This window comes from Acomys russatus, chromosome 10 (genome assembly GCF_903995435.1).
Source record: "Acomys russatus chromosome 10, mAcoRus1.1, whole genome shotgun sequence".
Classification (NCBI taxonomy): domain Eukaryota; kingdom Metazoa; phylum Chordata; class Mammalia; order Rodentia; family Muridae; genus Acomys; species Acomys russatus.
Window position 1 is genome coordinate 35,357,847 of NC_067146.1, and position 20,722 is coordinate 35,378,568.

At 38.6% G+C, this 20,722-nt stretch overlaps 1 protein-coding gene across 1 annotated transcript; it reads left to right on the forward strand.

Annotated features, from left to right (window-relative positions):
* The first annotated feature begins 223 nt into the window (after window positions 1-223).
* Window positions 224-5,263, forward strand: Tfpi2 (tissue factor pathway inhibitor 2). The gene is made up of 5 exons (XM_051151996.1): window positions 224-544; window positions 764-946; window positions 2,782-2,961; window positions 4,257-4,427; window positions 5,001-5,263. Exons 1-5 carry the CDS (start codon window positions 457-459, stop codon window positions 5,081-5,083), a joined length of 705 nt encoding a protein of 234 aa, XP_051007953.1. The 5' UTR covers window positions 224-456; the 3' UTR covers window positions 5,084-5,263.
* The last annotated feature ends 15,459 nt before the right edge of the window (window positions 5,264-20,722 follow it).

Genomic DNA, 20,722 nt, shown 5'->3' on the forward strand with positions numbered 1-20,722 from the left:
TTCCAACCTCAGAGTCCATGGTGATGAACCAGCGTCGGTTAAGAACTATTTGTCCTTCCTCCAGGCCCCTAGCCCTCATGTTCTGTGCTCTGAGATTCTCTTTGCGGTGAAGGTGCGAGCTGTCGCATGGAGCAATCCTTAGTAGGTCATTTCCCTGTGGCTAACCAGTTTCCCATTACTGACATCCGCACTCCACCCGCATCCCCCAGGCTGCAGGCAAAAGTTTGGGAATCAGGCTCAACTTCTCAACTCCCGGGAAATTCCTCTTAGTACACACTGTGCGCGCGCGGGGGCGGGATGGGCCACTGCTCCAGGCGTGAATCAGCCACAGTTTTGCGCTCCGCCCCGTCGGGGGTCCGGGGAAGGTCGTTAGCTTAAAGGCAGCTCTCTCTTGAGCCAGCGACCAGCGCTCTCTTCCCTCCGTGCACCTAGGGAGGCGCAGCTCTACGGAACACTATGGACCCCGCGACGCCCCTGCGGATGTGGATCCTGCCGCTGCTCCTGGTGGTCTCCGCTCACAGTCTCGCTTCAGTATCCGCCCAAGGTATCGGACTAGCATCCCACTTACCGCCTTTTGCTGCCTCCCAGGACCCGCTTCCTCGCTAGGCTGTCCCCAGGTCCCTGCCGCCGCCAAGAGGAAATCAAGCCCTGCCCTAGTTGGTTCAGAAACTTCTGTAGTGATTTCTGGGCCAGACTTTGCAGCCCCTGCCAGACTCCAAATCTGATCTTCTGCCCTGTTGCTTTCCTTCTGACCCTCTTACAGGGAATAACTTAGAGACCTGCCTCTTGCCCATGGAAGCGGGACTTTGTCGGGCCGCCCTTCCCAGGTTCTACTATGATAGGAACCAGCAGGAGTGCATCAAATTCATTTACGGAGGCTGCATGGGCAACGCCAACAATTTCTACACTAAAGAACTCTGTGAAGAGACTTGCGGAAGTATTGAGAGTAAGTGTTCCCCGGACCACTGGCCGCAATCAGCATCTTCAGGAAGGGGAGGGTTAGGGTTCAGCTGATTTTCCAGGTCTAGTTGTGTCCTGTAACTGTAGCCTAAAGTTTCCAACTTGCTTAACAAGTTTCACAGGTTCGCTCCCCACAGCCCGTTTGTAATTAGTTCTTTGAGAATTTCAGCTAATGTGTTTGGATCATTTTCACCTTGCCCCCTTTTTTACCCATTCAAATTTGTGCTCCCCACACCCACCCCCAGCCCAGAGCAGAGGTTATGTTGTCCATATGCTCTTGGATGTGTGACCTTCACTAGAGAGTGGTCACCCCATCTGGGGCTGCATTTTACAACAAAAAAACAACCAACCGGAACAAAACCTAACTTTGCCCCACCATCACCTCCTCAGTTAGGGGTGGGAATTTGTGCCCACCTCCCACCTGATTGCTTTTAAGTTTCTCCAAAGTAACTCCAAATCTACACCACTAATGGAGTTCGTCTCACGCCCGGATTCCACTGCGCCTGCGTGCCTGTATGGCCTCAGGAAAAGATGAATACGCCAATCTCAGGCCATCATAAATGCAAGTGGAGGACATCAGTGCTCTTTTATATCCCTGATCAGTTCCAGAAATACGGTCTTTGAGGCCACCGCTGCCTCCTGTCAATTAGCCATCACTTGAAATACCCTTAAAGTGTGATTTAACTCACTATGCAACTTTCTTTCCCTTACCTGATTCTTGGGTTGGTGTAGACCTAGAGACAGTCAAGTCTCACAACAGTCAACTCTCTTTCACTTTGTCATTTTATAATTATTTCTATTAAAGATGATATGTGACCATCAACAAACATAGGCAGGAAGAAATGTGTATTGCTGTGAATAACCTTTTATACAGAAAGAAACAATCTGAGAACAGTCTTCCTAGGGTACTTGAAAGCCATATCTCAGCTGAATCAAGCCTGCTCACACCATCAAAAGCTCACCTTCAGGTGAACGGAAAGACTTTTGGAGTTTATTATTCCGGCATGAAATAAGGTTACCATCCCCAGTAGCTTCAGAAATTATGGTAGAGTTTTGAAAGTACCACTAAGAAGGTGGCTTTGATTTTTATTATCATCTTTATTAATTTCTTAGGTTAGCATACCAAACAGTGAGCTTCACCAGGCTCCTTCCTACACACGTGCCATTGTACTTTTTCCTCCCCCACCCCCTTTCTCACCTTCCGCCCCTTTCTGTTGGTTCTCCCCAAGCCCCCCAATAGTCACACCTTCAGCTGTCACACCACATGCACCCTGAATACCCTCTTTGCCCCTCTCGCCACGTCTGGCTTTCTTCCCTCCCTCATCTTTCTTCATACGCCAGCTTCAACCTAGAACCTTTATGTGAGAGGGAAAATGTGTGGCATTTGTCTTTCTCGGTGTGGCTTGCTTGGCTTTTCCTGATGATCTCCAGTTTCACTCATTTCCCGAAAAACATCATAACTTTTTAGTTTCATCTGAAAAGCATTCCATTGTACATTCAGCCACATTTATTTAAAGGTCCATCTGTCGTTAGACAGCTTGGGTGTCTCTGTTCTTTAGCTAAATGCACGTTATTTCTTGATGTGTACGCTCAGGGATGTCTACACGCCTGAGTGATACAATTGGGTCATACAATAGTGCTGGTCCAGCTTTTGGAGGACCTTCTCCCAATGACTACCATAGTGGCTACGCCAGTTTGCACTCTTGTCAACTGTTCCTTCTTCTTGCTCCAACACCTCACAGCACTTGTTTGTTGTTTTCTTGATAGTAGCCAAAGAAGACTACTTTCAACAGCATCTTTTATTGCCTTTCCCTTCCCCAGAAGTCCGTCCAATTTGTCGGTTAGCACTCAGAACGCAACCATGTGATAAGCCTAATACACAGTATTTCTTCAATCTGAACACCATGACATGCGAGATCCTTAAGCCTGGACTGTGCAGCATGACGAACAATGTGTTCCCTGATGAAGATACGTGTAAGGGGTACTGTGAGCCGCATCAGAGTAAGTGGTTTTCATCCAAGTTTCCTATTAAGATTTTTAGGCGAAAATCAAGAACTTGATATGAAATGAATTATTTACATGCTGGTGAGTACACGATAACATGGTATCGCGCGTGTGTGTGTGTGCACATGCGTGAGCGCACACATGTCTGTGTGTGTGTGTGTGTGTGTGTGTGTGTGTGTGTGTGTGTGTGTCAGGAATCAAATCTAGAGTATGTTTGATGTTAACAGCTACTATCCTGGAAGCATTGTGCCCTTATTTCTCCATGTGTGGGTACAAGCAGAAGGTTAAGGATGTGCAAAATTCTCCGGGCTGGACTGTGACAAAGCCATTAACAAAATGTTGCTACTTTTTCTCCTGTTTCTGGGGAACACCAATTAATCATCTCTAACTAGAAAACCTGAGATATGAAAACTTGAAAATCGGAAACTTTTAAACACCTACCTTGCTTCTCAAATGGAAATTTCCACACCTAATCTCATCTGATGGGTAACAGTGAAAAAAGCAGGCGCACTAATATTTTGCATTAAATAATTTTCAAACTCTGTGTAGAAGACATAAAACTAGCTTTGTATATGAGGTAGTGGGATACGTAGGGCTAAGACTTTGGTTAAACTTCTGTGTTCTTTGGTAATTACAACTTATAACACCAAAAATATTATTTCTTTACCTCTTTCCCCCCATCTCTTTGGCCATTTTCACCAGATGAAGCAGACACACAGCTTTAAATAAAATACTTGATTCATAAAATCTTCCTTATCAAATGTTTTGGTAGAGCTCTGTTGCCTTCCTGTGTAAACGTACACCAACAAGTATTGACTGCATGTAAATGTTCTAGCTGTTGGTACTAGCCCAAGAAAGTTTGTCAAAATATGTCATGTACTGTCCTTTGAAGCTAAGTTCATCTTAGCATGTCTAGTTGTAGGCTTAATTTCTTTTTACACCCAAAAGGTAAAAGACACAGTTTTAGACGAAATTGAGAAGGAGGGGTAAGGGAAGTGTTTGACTGAGGGGGAAGAATATATATATATATATATATATATATATATATATATATATATATATATATATATATATATATATAATGAACTTAAAATCTGTATTTAATAAAAGAGAGAATGATCAAAATAAAGCAGGTAAGCTTCCCCGCGGACTTAGACACACCTCTTTTTGAATGGTTCAGTATTGTTATTCAGAATGAGGCCAATGTGGGCTTCTTCAGTGACTCCATTGACTATCAGCACCTCTTAGTTTGATGTTACACCATTTCTAATTTCTTTTTCTTTTTCATAAAGTTCCTTCCTATTGCTCCAGTCCAAAAGATGAAGGCCTGTGTTCTGCCAATGTGACACGCTATTATTTTAATACAAGAAACAAAGCCTGTGAAACCTTCACCTATACTGGCTGTGGTGGGAATGAAAATAACTTTTATTACCTGGATGATTGCGACCGTGCTTGCGTTAAAGGTAGTAAACTTTTTCTTATTCACTTAGTAAGCAAAGATAATGAATAATCCAAAAGGCAAGTTCTGCTTTCTATATGCATTTCACTAGTGCCAAACGGCTACTTCTAGGCTAACCTACGCATACAGCGCTGGTGTGCTGACTTGCTTGGCCAGAAAGAAGTCATATACTGTCTAGCGGAGATACACAGTCACTACAGAGAGCATAATGAGCTAAACTGACTGTATTTATTTATATTTTATTAATTTATTCATATTACATCTCAATGGTTATCCCATCCCTTGTATCCTCCCATTCTTTCCTCCCTCCCGTTTTCCCCTTACTCCCCTCCCCTATGACTGTGACTGAGGGGGACTTCCTCCCCCTGTATATGCTCATAGGGTATCAAGTCTCTTCTGGGTAGCCTGCTGTCCTTCCTCTGAGTGCCACCAGGCCTCCCCCTCCAGGGGAGCTAACCTGACTTTATAAGCAGGATAGATGAAATGAGGCGAAATCTGAAGAATACTGGAAATGTTAGTTTAAAGCGAGGGGCGGACTGAAGCCGTTTGATACTATTTGTTATCTTGTTGTCTCTAGCCTCAGCGAAGCCCAAGAAAAGGAGGACGAAAAGCGGCTTCACACCCAGAAGAAGGCCCAGATTTTGGAAGCAACATTCTTAAGCATTTCCTTATGCTTAAAGGAACAAATCATTAATGAGTTGTTCCTCTGATTTTACTTATACGCTACTTTTTTTTCAAACCTGTGTATGTTTACTCCTAACAAGCTGCTTTCCAAATGTGAGAATACAGTTTTTAATTTACTGTTCAACTGTTTAAGAGACTGAACCCTTTCAGTGTATCAGAGAAGAACGTGACTATGAGTCATGCAAGTTCTTAGGGTAGCCAGTGCTATTTTCAGGAGATAGTGGTTACTAAAACAACAGAAGGCAATATGATTATGCAATTTTACCATATATGAGCATTAATGGAAATGGAAAACCTATTTCATTATGAACTTAAAGGTTTGGATTAAATGTTAGGCTCCAGGAGACAAGTTGCTGATTTATGAACATTTTAGTCAACCATCCCACTGAGTAATCTACTTTTCCACATATACTTCCAGATTGCAATATTATGAAGAAGGGACGATAACTCAAAGTTACAATTACTATTAGATGGATTAAAAAAACATTTTCCTAGAAAAAAAATTACCTATGCAGTTCTGTGTTTCTTTATTTTGCCATACTTGACAAGCTAAGAATCTTCTTTGGCAGAATGTGTTGCAATATTTCCTCAGGCAAAAATGTTTTGGGGAACACAGACTTCATTGAATCTTTTGTACTTTTGTATCCTGCGCCAAAACACATGTATGATTTAACTTGAATTTCACAAATAAACTATTTTAAAAGTGGTTATTACAATAAGATAGTACTTTTCTTTCTCTGTAAAAAGAAAAACTGTACTTTTTTTTTTTTTTTTTTTTTAAGTAAATGTAACATTTAAAAGGGACTCTTTAGCAAACTTACTTGCACATCACTCTTTGCCTGAGAAGAAACTTATCTAAAAACCTATGATGGTTATTTTGAAAACATTCGTATGCTTGAAACATTGACTGCAGCAGGAAACTAGAAGCAAACCAGATGTATGAACGAGACTGACCGAGAAATTGACACATGAGGTGTGAGCAGAGTGTTTGTATGTATATTTTCAGACCCAAGAATAAAGTGAAGAGAGAGGGACTCGAGAAAAAAAGAGCAAACACACACAACCTCAGACTTTATGGGGAAAGATGGCATACATAAAATAATTACCTAGAATAGGATTGAGGCAACAAAAAGTTAATGGATACAAGACAAATTTTAGGTAAATGACCTTTCGTCTGTAGTTTTACTTTGGAACATGTTATATTTTGTATAAGTTTAAACAAGCTAAAAAAAAAAATAGGCACTTTTGAACATTGAACAAAATGTAGCTGAGAACCCAAGGGACTATTGAACAGTAAAATAAGTACACAGAACATCTAGTCTCAATTTCAGAACCAGTCTGTGCCCATAAATCCTTGGCAGTACACAACCTAAGGATCTAAGAATTCTAAAGAAATCAGAGAAAGTATTGAAAAGTACTCTAGTTGCAATTAGTTATTACTAAACAGTGTTGCTATTCTTAACCTGCATTGTATAGGATGCTCTATTACACTATATATTTAATAAAACTGGAGACTTGTTTGGAGTCAAGGTTTATAGTTTCAAGAGAAAAAGCATACTTTTTTTGAAAAAAAAAAAGAAATCTTCAAAAACTTAAATTTTAATTGGAAATATTATTATAAACACAGACTTCATGATTTTTGAGGATGCCTTTCCCCTTCTTCCACTAAAACTCCAAAAGCAGTGACAACTCCGTTGTGCTAAGCACACTTGCTCATCTCTCTTATTTTCCTCATAATATACTGTATTATCAAGAATCAGAATGCGTAGAAGTCCCCAAACCCAAAGTTGGACACAGGAACTATCCAGAGACAACTGGGCCATATGTTGTATAATTCAGGAAGCAGCCAATGGCTGATGAATTGTTTAAGTAGCTTACACTGACATAAAAAAACAAACAAAACGTATGAGCATCAAAGTTCTTAGGCGATCATGGCCTCAGATCAGCCTATGGACACACATCTGTTGAGCCCTGGTCACAGGTAGAACCACAGCCATTCTAAAAGCTCAGGCCTCTGCCATTTCATTTAAAAACACGCCCAACATAACCACTGTTTGCCAATTAAACACTAAAAGTGAAGTAATTTTAAATTCAAAAATGAAAGAAAATTAAACTGGTCATGGGACTTCTTCCAGGCAAAGGGAAATTCCTTCCTACCACTCATTGTCAGCCCGAGAAAAATTCCCCTGCTGTGTTTTTACCAGACAGACTTACTAAATGATTGTCTCCTTCTGTAACACAAGACACACATGCTTATACAGACACCCAGGCACATATAAACAAAAGGCATACGGTGCTTATTTAAAATATTCTGTGTTATGACTCCTATTTCCTTTATCACAAACATTGTAACAGCCATGCAAACTGAAACAGTCAGGGCTTCAAATCCCCTGTGCAGTGCTTTCTCCAGGTGCTCATCGGGCTTCCAAGCCTTGTAGACTAACAGCTAATGGCCTTATCCAGTAAGGGACTATCTTTCCAGTCTGTTCTGGGTCTGTAAAAAATCCCGAGATGGTGCAACGGGGAAATAAATGTCTAAAATGACCCTGAAGAGTAGATGTAAGATACAATCATCTGAACGACGTCTGTTGGTCCTCTTTCAACCTGGTGAGCACCTTTATGGTGACAAGAATTGATCCTTACAGGCTTCTGCTTCTTTGACAATGTGTCTTTTGAAAATGAGGAAACATATGAAAGTGTCAAGTTCTATTTTAGGAGTGTCTACGTGCTATGATATGCTAGGACACGGAGATAAGCAAGCAGAGAATCACAGTCATTCAGGATAATTTCCTTTCCCTTTAGTGACATAGTCACTCACAATGATTTATCAAGTGTATGTAATTAATTTTGTTATGACCATTCTTTTCTTATGCTGTGAAAATCAAAACAATCCCATCCCCTTTCTGCTGAGGCTTGCTCTAAATCCAATTATTCGCACTAATACCAGGGTACTTTCACAGAAAAGAAAAGCTGATCAGGTCATTCATTTGTTAAAACTGTAGTGTTTTTATATTATATTAAATCACTGTGTATGTGTGTGCTGTACATATACTTCATGAGTGTTTACATGTGTACATGCAAGTAAGTGTATGTGTAGGACATATGTGTCCTATGTTATAGACACATATTAAAGGTTGACATCACATGTCTTTCTTGATCAGTCTCCACCTTACTTTTTTAAGAGAGGATCTTTTAGAGAGGTGCATCAGTTTGGATAGCCTGGCTGGCTGATGAGTTCCGGAGATCCACCTGTACACACACACACACACGTTCTGGCTTTACAGATATGTGCTACTTCACACAGCTTTAGCATGGGTCCTGGGGACCTGAACTCAAGTGTTTATGCTTGCACAGCCAGCAGTTACCCAGCAGCCACCTCCCCTGCCTAATTTTCCTATTAAACCTTTATACTAGTCCCCAGGACATTACTGTATTGCTTATGAGTAGAGCATCCTATATCTGAGACACATATTCTCAGTCCTAGCATTATAAACACATACTCTCAATTAGTCTTTATAGAACGCGGTTATCACATTTTTTTTTTGTATATTTATGTGCTACATATCCAGGGGATTTGATACAGTGAGCTGGAGATGGCATTTACATATGTGCATTAATCCTAACAGTTCAGTCTGTTACATGATGGTGCCAATAAAGATGCATATGGTGAACAATGGCACTGAAAGACTAGGATGGACACTTGGAAAAACCTTAAGAAACATGCTTTTCTGCTTTACTATATGTTCTGTCTTTGAAGAGTTCTCCTTCTTTCATGGAAACATCTCATAAACTGAGTCTTCTTTGAATTGTCAAACTCGTCCTCTTCAAACAGGTTTAATCATTGATCCTAAGAACTTGGCCAACTGCACCAATTTTTAGTCACACTCATGCTGCATTGAATTATTTTCCTAACAGTTCTATTAAGGAACATGGTTTTCATGCAAATCTAATAGATTTTTTTTTTTAGTTTTCAAATGTATTAACATGCTCCCAGTATAATATATAGAAAATAAAAGATAAAAATAAAAATGAAGCAATACAGAATTTGACCAAGTGATTAATAAGCACGTTTCTGTTTTCTTGAGGTACAAATCATTGGGTAAAGAGCTACATGACTTTGTCAGTGTGTACTGATAAATTACATTGGTTTGTTTCCAACTACAATTGTTCAAATATGACATATACAGTGGGTATAAGAAAAATGAATCACTTCTTTGTGATAAAGTGGATTTTTAATCTGTGGTTGACTGATGTTTCCAAAAGCATTACCGAGGTTAAGCTTATGTCTGTATGAATTTAAGATGTACAGCCAAATATTTTCACACAGATATCCTGAAATAACGACCATAGGAAATCAACTTACCATAGCTTTCACTCACGTTTCATTGTTAACTTTTTTTTTCTGATAAGAACACCTAAAATCAGTGTCGTGGCCAATTTTCAATGCATAATCTTACTAAATGTAATCCTTTTGTCATATATTGCATCCATCGTGGGCTTGTTTACCCCATCTAACTGCAAGTTGGCACTCTCTATTTAAACGTTTTCCATTTCCATCCCTTTACCCATGCTAATCAATGTTTGAATTTTGTTTATATTGCCAGTTGCCAATGTAAGTGTGATCATGTAGTGTTTTTCTTTCTATATATATCCTTGACTTATGTACTCTAAGACCATCCATTCAGTTGCAACTAGCAGCATCTCCATTTCCAGAGCTGAATATGATATGTGATAGATAGATAGATAGATAGATAGATAGATAGATAGATAGGTAGGTAGATGATAGATAAATAGATGGAGAATAGATGCATAGATGAAAGATGGATAGATAGATAGATAGATGGAAATATAGATGCATAGATGAAAGATGGATAGATAGATAGATAGATAGATAGATAGATAGATAGATAGATAGATGATAGACAGACAGACAGAAATATATTTACAATGTCCTTGATCATCAGTTAACAGACACTTGTATCATTCCCACAGATTAGCCGCTGGGCACTATGCTGCAGTGAACAGCAGTATACAGATGTGTCTGTGTGGTACTTTGGTCCTTTTCCTCTGAGAGCATGCCCAGAAGAAGGATTACTGGCAGTTATATTTTCAGAGCCTCCATCATGTTCTCCACAATGATTTCAGAAACACACATTTCTAAGGTGTGTTAGGGTTCCCTTTTCTTTGCCTTTTCCATGACCTTAGCATTTCTGGACGTTTAGGCGATAGCTTAGAGATGGGAATGTGGAAATGCTTCATTGTGGTTTTTGATTGTCATGCCCTGGAAAAGCAATCTGGAACATCTTTTCATTTTATTGCTGACTGTTTTATAGCTTCTTTGGGAAAATATTTGTCCAGAGTTTTTGCTTGTTTCAGTTTTTCTATTGAGTTATACATTCTCCCATGTGGTTTGGACACTAACCCATAGCAGATACGTGATACACACCGAGTCTCTCCCATCTCACAGGATGGATTCCCATTTGTCTATTGTTTCCTTTGCTGTGCATACATGTTTTAATGTGATCTAGCCCTGATCGCCCAACTCATTCCTTTTTCACTTTCACTGAAAACATTGCTGAGTCCACCTCCAAAGACATCACCCACTCTGCATTTCTCCTTAGAGTTGTATAGCTTTGTATACATGTGTGTATGTGTTCGTGTGTGTGTGTGTGTGTGTGTGTGTGTGTTTGTGTGCACACAGGCACAAGAGCACCAATGCATATGTATCTGTGTGTATGGAAGCCAAAGATTGGTTGCAGGTGTCTTCCTTACTCTGTGTCTGTCATATTTTTAGAGACAAATTCTCTCACTGAACCTGGAGGTTGCCAGGTCCTCTAAACTGGCTGTCCAGCAGACTGCAGGGATCTTACTGTGTGTGTCTCGCCAGAATAGAGATTATAGACACATGCCACCATGCACCTAGTTTTTATGCAGATGCCGGGGTCAGGAAAGTCCTTTACTCACTGAGCCATCTCCTCATCCCTGGGTTTTCTAATTTTTTATTTTTAGATTCATAATCTATCTTGAGTAAATTTCACCAGGATCCAGTTTTATTCTTTTTATATAGATGTATGTTTTCCCAGTTCTATTTATTGAAAGAACTGTTCCTTTCACACTGGGTCCTCCTGATAAGCTTGGTCACAATTAATTATGTAGTACTTTTTTTTTCTTTGCTGTGTGCTTTATTATATGGGTTTGATTTTTATCTAGTTTTATGACGATTATTTTTATGCTACAACTTAAAGGCCAGAAATGTGATACCTATAATTTTGATTCTTCTCTCAATATTGCTTTTTAATAAAGTCACTGTTTAAAAATTCATTAAATATGCATCTATATATCACCTTGAGTAGCATAGATATTTTAGCTATATTGATTATTCTAGTCTACAAGCACAAAGTATCTTTCTACTGATTCCTATCTGCTTTAATCTGGTTTAATCACAATTTCATAGTTTTAAGTATACAGCCCTTTAGATTTATTTGTGAATTTTAAAAATTGTTTTTTCATGTTTTTTTAAAAACTAGATCTTCATTAATAACTGCACCTATATGTTAAATCACAAATTTTCTCTTCTTTCTATTACAAGTCAGACCTGAAAATACCTTCCTTCACTTTCAACTTACTTTCTTCCCGCTATCAAATTCTGCTTTGGTTCCACAGCAAAGGGCATGTTAGCTTATATCTAATTTTTTTTTCTATTTCTTTATTCTTCTCTCATACAATACACCCCAACCACAGCCTCCCCTCCCACCTCTTCTCCTAGTTTTTCCACCACCTCCCCTCTCCGCCAAATCCACTGCTCCTCCATTTCCCTTCAGGAAAGAGCAGGCCTCCCAGTGATATCGACTGAACACCACATAACAAGATGCAATAAGACCAGGCACACACAACACACAAATCCTCATACCAAGGCTGGATGAGGAACCCAGTGGGAGGAAAAGGATCCCACAAGCAGGTAAAAGAGTCAGAGACATTCCTGCTGTTAGGAGACCCCTGACCCCATCCCCCTCTCCCCCCTCCAAAAAAACCCTGAGCTAAACAGCCACATCAGAGGCAACCTAGGCAGAGAGCCTAGGCCAGACTCAAGTGGGCTCTGTGATTGACACTTCAGTCTCTGTGAGCCCCTATGACCTCTGCTTAGTTGACTCTGTTAAATTTATTTTTTGATGTAATATTTGATGATATTAATAAGATTACTGTCCTGCTTTGGTGCATTCCTCTCTCTCTCTCTGTCTCTCTCTCTCTGTCTCTCTGTCTCTGTCTCTCTCTCTCTCTCTTGTGTGTGTGTGTGTGTGTGTGTGTGTTTACCAATAGACTTGTGTAAGATAATTCATAGTTGCAGCAGTCTATTTTATACTAATAAAAGTTTGCAAGCACTCTCTCCTCTTTACCTGCTCTTCCCTTCACACTATACTTACCGAAGTCACAATTTACAACTACTTTTGTAATATATTTATTAACATTATTTAGCCACAGTTATTTTAATAGTTTGGTCTTCGAGTTTAATAGTAGAATGATAATTGACTTACCTACCAGATATAGTAATAATTATTTCTTAAATGATAATGACATTAAAATGTATCAAAAAGTTTAAAAAAAGAATTATTTACCGTATATATATTTACTTTTGCCTACTATATTAGTCAAGGATCTCTAGAGTCACAGAACTTATGGAACAAATATCTCTCTATCTATTCATATATATATATATTCACATATATTCATATATATATGTATATATATATGAAATTATTGCAATGACTTACGGTCTGCAGTCCAACTAATCCAACAATAGCTAGCTGTGAATGGCAAGTCCAAGAAACCTTTTCATCTAAGACTTGATTCAAGTTTTTCTATTCGTGTATGATTTCTGAAGTATTAGTGCATTTACTCAGAAGATATCCAAGTTAAAAAAAAAAGGAAGTGGCTTTAGTCATGATCACAGATGTCATGAACTTATATTTATAAAACTCTAGAGGTTGCCAAAATCCCTGTTAGATTTTAGAAGTCACTAAAGTAGAAAGATACAAATCTCACCCAGTAAAATCAGTTACATTTCTTTAGACCAGTGAGCCTGTAAAACAAAGAATAAAGATTATAATCACCAAAACTGTAGAAACAAACATAAAAGCCCTCTGAGAGACTGATTTGAGAATGGTTATTGTTGGTAATGCTGAACTTACATTTTGTTTAGCATTATTAATTTTGTATGTGTAAGCATTAGGATTAGGTATATTCATGATGAAAGGTAATTTCTAAAATCATACTTCATTTGCTACTTTATTATACTATGAAGATTTTTACAGATTTTTTTCATTGCTACAGTGACTCAGTGCTATTGTGAAGGGAGGGTATTGACTTTCTAGTTTATCGCTTTTTTATGCTATAAAGAAACATTTTTTTATTAATGAAACATGTACTTCACTTTCTTTTCTTTTTTTTTTAAAGCAGCTTTATGTGGAGGACATGTGACTCTGTTCTTTCTAAAGCTTTGGGCTTCTCGCTGGTAACGGCAAACAGTCCCATGGAGGATGTGACTCGCCAGGTTTCCTAGTTCCAGTGATCTCTCTTCAGAGGTACACAGAAGTATTATTTTAGGAGCTGGTGGGTCAGCTATTGTGATTCTTCAGATTTTCCTGTGAGATCCCCACTCTCCACTGCTTTCATCCTTCTTTCTGTTCACTCTAAGGCTCCAAGGGACATTTGCTTCCTGCTCCCCTTACTGTTCATCCACACAGCTGTCCCTCTGATCCATCAGTCCTGTGACGTCACAGGAAAAGCCTCTTTACCTTGAGAAGAGTGTGGCTGTTTGTGCTTTGACAACTCCTTTTTCAAACAGTCTTTGCTTTAATTCTCCAGTTCAATGTAAATTGAGGTTTATGGTTTTTCTTTTCTCATGTTTCATGCAAATTTAGGTTACAAGTGTCTTCCTTAGATCTCATTATGGATCTTGACACCCTGGCCAGGACATGAAGAGCTTATTTTGTATGTATGTACTATTACCCTGAGGAAAATACGTGTCTCCTACAATCTGTTAAAATTGAATCAAATGGTATATACTCACTTATATCTGCATACTAGCCCAAGGGGCATGTCCCACGAAAGTCTTCACTTACCAGGAAACTGGGACAGAGGGGAAGGCATTCTATTGGGACTCTAAATGAGAGATGCATGGGAGAATAGCAAAATAAAAGGATACAGAGGGTCCTAGAAATCTACAAGTAGAACAATATGATAGGCAGATTTGGGCCCAGGGGTCCCGCTCAAACAAAGGCACCAGCCAAGGACAGTACAGGAGGTAAACTTTAAACCCCTACCCAGGTCTAGCCAATGGTCATAATATTCTCCACAGTTGAGTGGAGAGTGTGATATGACTTTCTCACGTACTCTGGTGCCTCACATTTGACCATGTCCCCTGGAGGGGGAGACCTGGTGGCACTCAGAGGAAGGACAGCTGGTAGCCAAGAAGAGACTTGATACCCTATGAGAATATACAAGGGGAGGTAATCCCCCTCAGGAACAGTCATAGGGGAGGGGAATAATGGGAAAATGGGGTGGGGAGGAATGGGAGGATACAAGGGATGAGATAACCATTGAGATGTAACAAGAATAAATTAATAAAATAAATAAATAAATAAATAAAATAAAATAATTTTTAAAGTTTTAAAGACATACATGGATCAATTTTCTTTTCTTTTCTTTTTTTTTTATCTTTTTTTTTTTAGCTTAATCTGATTTTTATATTCATACCTCTGAATGCATACAGAATAGAAAAGGTACATCCATAAGGCCTTTGGAGCCTAAGCTCTTTAGCTCATGCATGAGTTTGTAACCTTCGCTTAGCTAGTATTTGATGCTAATAGAGTCTTTAGCAAAGGCACAATTTGGTGTGACCCTGAAAGAGGGGTCTGCAACAGAGTGCAGGTGCTCCCCTCTGAGGCTGGATGGATGCTAATCTTATATTAATCTTAAGTTATTTGCTCAGCAGGCTTTTTCCATGTTTGATACTGCAGAGGTCTGCCCTCTGTTCTTAGCCACCCTCTCTTGGGAATTTTTTCATTCAAATCATGGCATTATAATTGTCCCAACACATTCATATTCTACAATGTGTTTTAAAGTTAATCTTTTAGGATGACTTTATTTACATGTTTTACACAGAGAAGTGGCTCACTCCTAGTTTTTAAGTTTGAGAATATATTCCCAGCCCTATATCTCTTGAGCTTACTAGAAGCAAGTGTCTGCTGATGTATCACCAGTTTAATTGTTACATGCTGAAAACAAATGTTTCAAATGCTCTATATTGTAGATGAACATGTAAACCAATTTATGTCTTTTTAATAATTTATTCTTTATGAAAAAAATATAACTTTCTAACTCAGACTTTGTATGTAAATGTTGTTTGGTAGAATTAATAGCCAAGTCTTTAGTAATGGTAATCCATAACTCATTTTGTTCTTTAAAATCAGGACGTTTCAAAATTATTGTCGGTAATGCCAAGAGGTATCAAAACAAATATTTATTTGCTGGAGTCTGGGTGCTGGAGTCTAGGTACTACTCATAGGTCTTTTCCTTAACTTTCTTTTCCAAGGACTTATAATGGTTCTGTGATCATGTCACAGTGTCTTATTTCTCGGTCAACATAGTTTTTAACTATTTGAACATTCATTCTTCAGGTTAATTTTAGAATTTATTCATCAGGTTTTAAAAAAACACCATTCTACTAATTAGATACACACAATACATCTTTATTTGAAATGCTATCATTGTAGTATAAGAAGTTGATGGCTAAATAGTATACAATGCAAATGAGGCCGGGTGTCTTTTTATTTATTTTATCGAATTATGCTCTACTGTGATGGATTTTTTTTCTAGAAATTGTCATTGAGACTGACGGAAAGTTAAATAGCAGCCTGTGGTGGTCCTTCCACTTTACTCAATAGCCTCAGGTGACTGTGGGGAGACCGGGGGATTTCTTCTGTGGCAAATGACAGCTCCAGATAACCAAATTCAAAGCCAGACTAAAGCCTCCTTTCTCTGTGCCCAGTCCTGGGTCACCCTTTTTATGTAGCATGATCCATACTGACCAGCCTCTCCTTGGTCACTGTCACTTCTCTAGGCATAACGGGGCTGTTTTGTTGTCACTGGTACAGACCAACTGTCTTTCAACGGGACACAGGTCCACATAGAGCACACAATTTGTCTGTTATGCTGGAGACAGAATATGTGTGTCAAACGGAGCTATGTCTTTTTGGCTCACCCTTGACCAGCTTCTTCACAGAGCATTCTGGGAGGTCTTATCTAAAAGGAGTCAGATGTATTTTAACCACAGCAGCTGTTATTATGTTTGCTTTTTTGCCAGCTAGTGTTTTTTTTGGGAACCACATTTTATTGGAAAAACCCCATAGGAATAAAAGGCCAGATGAACTCTTCCTTGTGTTGGGCTTACATCCTACAGCCTAAGTATGTTCTACCAGTCTATGAATCTCAATCCTTTCCAGAGTTTGCAATCTTAAAACTCTTTTGATTTTCTCAAAGATAAGGTCTCTTCTCTGTTTAAAGGGGAAGAAATGGAGGACATAAACAAGTGCTTCTCTGTAGGACATGATAGCAAAATCACAGGAAATGTTTCAGAAACATCATTATTTACTCAAATGTTTGGTACTGGAATCTTTACAAAGTGTTTTTTTGTTTCTATTATTGGTCAGTTTCACAGAACTTAGTCCCCTGCTCCAAGCACTAACAAGGAAGAAGGTGAAACTTCTAGTGTTGTCATGTTCTGATCGAACAAATAATAAGCCTTTCCACTAGTTATAATAGTGTTTCGGCTGCTTTTTTTTTTAATTTGCAAATAGTGATCTGTCCTCATGTTATCAACTTGAAATTTCTCATTTCTCTTCTTTCTTGTTGTATTGGCTAGAATTTCCAGACCAAATGCCACCTAGTTAGTGAAAAATAATGTTTTATTTTAGCCTAGCTTTTATGAACATTTTTCTGTTCCTCTTACTTCAGCAGGTCTATTGAATATAGGTTTGAAGTGTGTATTGTTCACCACATTAATGCGCCATAAAGTCCTTTTAATTTAGTAGAAATTTTGCCTCAAATCAAATATAGATTATAGATTTTCTTAGAAATCTATGTATAAAAATGATCATACTTTATTCTATGTATACTCTTTGGTATAGAGTATTAAATAGATAACTCAAAATGAATATATATATATATATATATATATATATATATATATATATATATATATAAATTCTGAAAATGTGAACTGTAAATATAGTAGCTGTCCTGATTACAACTGTCAACTGGAGTCAAATTAACATCATCTTGGGACAATGGTACTCAGATGAGAAAATGTCCTGACCAGATTGGCCTGCAGGGTCAATGCAATGACCAGCCCACAGTATGCCACAAAACCCCCACAAAGATGGTCCTTGGCAGGTAAAGAACGGGCTGGATATTAGGTCGAGATGCAAACCAGTCACCAGCATTCTCCCATGGTCTTTACTTCACTGTTTGTGTCTCCTGCCTTGATTTCCTCCTCTGGCTCCCCTTCATGACTGATTGCAGCTGGTAAGATAAATGCTTTTTTTCTTTTTCTTTCTTTCTTTCTTTCTTTCTTTCTTTCTTTCTTTCTTTCTTTCTTAGTTCATCCTTTTTCCTTTTTTGTAATTTATTTATTTACTTTACATTCCAGTCTTGTTCCCCTCTCTCCTCTTCTCCCACTGTCCCTCCTTTGTTCCCTCCTCCCCTATTCCTCCAAAGAGCAGAGCCCTCCTACCCATCCACCCATGCCAGCTCATCAAGTCACATCAGGACTGAGTTCATCTACTTCCATGGCCTGGCAAGGCAGTCAGGGGGAAGTGATCAAAAGCAAGCAACAGAGTCCATGTCAGACACAGCTGCTGCTCCTCTTTCCCAACTTGCTTTTGGTTATAGCCTTTATCATTGCAATAAGAAGCAAAATTATAAAAATATATTTTATTAATTTATTCATATTATATCTCAATTGTTATCCTATCCCTTGTATCCTCCCATTCCTCCCTCCCTCCCATTTCCCCCTTACTCCCCTTTCCTATGACTGTGACTGAGGGGGACTTCCTCCCCCTGTATATGCGCATAGGGTATCAAGTCTCTTCTTGGTAGCCTGCTATCCTTCCTCTGAGTGCCACCAGGCCTCCCCAATCAGGGGAGCAGGACCTTTTAACTGGAATTTTTTTCTCATTCAAATGCCCTTTTCAATTTTGCCATTATTGTGATGGTGGGCAAAAATTTGCCACATGTTCTATTTTTATTATGATTTGGGGTTGTATATGATTACTTAATTGAATTTTTAAGTTTTTAATAATTTACATAAAGACTTCTACAGAAGTTCTCTGCTACAGTGTAGCTTTCTTTTTTAAAGGGCTCTTGGTTTATTGCAGTTATCTATATCTTAACTGCCATTCCTTAATTTTATATAGAATTTTAAATGTCATGTCTTTTTAAAAATAACTAGTATTTAATATTAAAAAGTTGTCATATTTATGAGACTTCTAAATAAACATTCAATTAAGTGTGACACTACTGTGTCTTTTTACATCTTAATAAGTTTCTTAATCTTTTCATTCATGTAATAACTCTTTAATGATCCTGATAGCTGGGTTTTCCTAGCTTTGAATTTCACTGTCATTGAGTGAGGTAACCCAGACCCACATGGTATATACTCACTCATCAGCAGATATTAGCCACTTAATACAGGATAACCACATTACACTGCAGAGACTGATGCACCAAGCAAGGACCATGCATGATATGAACCTAGACCCTCTACTCAGAGGTAGTTGATAGGCAGCACAGTCTCCTTGTGGGTCCCACAATATGGTAGTAGGGACTATTTCAGACATGGTTTCTGCCCTTCCAACATTGACCACTTCCACCATGGCAGGGTGGCCTTGCCAGGCTACAGAGGAAGAAGACTCATGTAAAACAGATGAGACATGATAGGCTGAGGTCAGATGTTAGGAGAAAAGGACTCCGCTTTCTGAGGACTAGGGGAGGGAGGAAGGGGGGATGTGGGAGGGGACAGGATTGGGAGGTGATGAGGGAGGGGGCTGCAATCGGGATGTAACTTATATTGCTAATCTTACTACATAGGAATAGCTCTGAGACTGACTGAGACAAGAAAGTCTATACCTAGGCAATGTTTCTTGTTGGTGACAGAATCTCTGCGTGGTTCTTCTTGCTGTATGTAGTTTATTGTATTTATGTGTAATAATGTAAATGTATATGTAAAAAAGGAAATATAATAAAAATTGCAAAGAAAAAACTATTCCAAATCAATTCCAAATCATAAGATGATACTATATTATCTTTATGTAGTAATGTTATGTCTGTTTTATTAATTCTCATTTTTTCCTGTCCAAAATTACGCTTCTTTATTAGAGGCTTAAAATTAAAATATAACTGCGTAAAATGTTTTCTCACTGAACAAGAACACATGTTACTTAAAAGAGGGTTTTTTTTTTCGTTTTTTGTTTTGTATCACAAGTTCTCATAAGTATTAATCCCAGAGGATTTGTATGTTATCAAGGGTCTCAGACCCTTTTTAGTATCTAGAATTTTAAGAAGGTGTCCTTGGAGGCATTAATCCATTATCTACATAATCCTAGCATCATTTTAAAAAGCCTTATTCATTTTTCACTGAATAGAGAAAAAGAATAACAGCTTCTCTGGATGAAAACACAAGAAACCAAATGGCAACATTTCTCTTTCAGTTCATTACTTATACACAAATATATTTCTTCACTTACTGGGACTCAATGTCTTGTAAACATTAATTTTGTGTGTCTTTTTCTTCTCTTTAAATTACCATTGTTTATAAATTGATGCCAAAGTTGAAAAAATTCAGTGCCATAATGGTTTTTTTTTAATGTACTTATGGATACTTTCGTTACTCGTTGAAGTAATCTACAATATGAGTAATAATTAGACTCTAATTTTTCCACAATTCCTAAAATAGATTGTGTATGACAACTATTGTTTTAAATAATTAGATGTTTATTTTATGGTTCATGTATGGTGTTATGTGAACCTCTTCCAAAAGTGAGTTGGAATGTCTCCTCTCCTTTTCCAGTGCCACACTGTTGTACGTCATGAACTTAAGGGACATGGCGTGCACACTTTCGACACAACATGGTGTGCACACTTTCGACACAACTGTGTATCTCTGATAGATTCATCTTCTGTTACTATGCTGTCGCTTCGTTCTGAACTCTATTTATCACACCTCAGTGCAGCTATTCATTCTTATTTAAGAAGTCACTACACATATGTAAAAGATGTAGAGCTTGGCCAACATGTGGGCCCCCTGAGAATGGGAGTAGGGGCTGCCTCTGACTTGTTGCCTGCCTCTGTATTACTTTCCCTTAGCTGGACTGTCTTGTCTGGCCTCAGTGGGAAAGGAAGCATTAAGTCCTGCAGTTGCTTGAGGTGCCAGGTTGTGTTGAAATCCCTTGGGGGCCTCCTGAGAAGAAAGACAGTGGAGAAAGGGGGGGGGGACTCAAGAGGGTAGGACTGGGAGCAGAGGAGGGAGGAGGCTAGGATCAGCTGTAAAGTGATTAAATA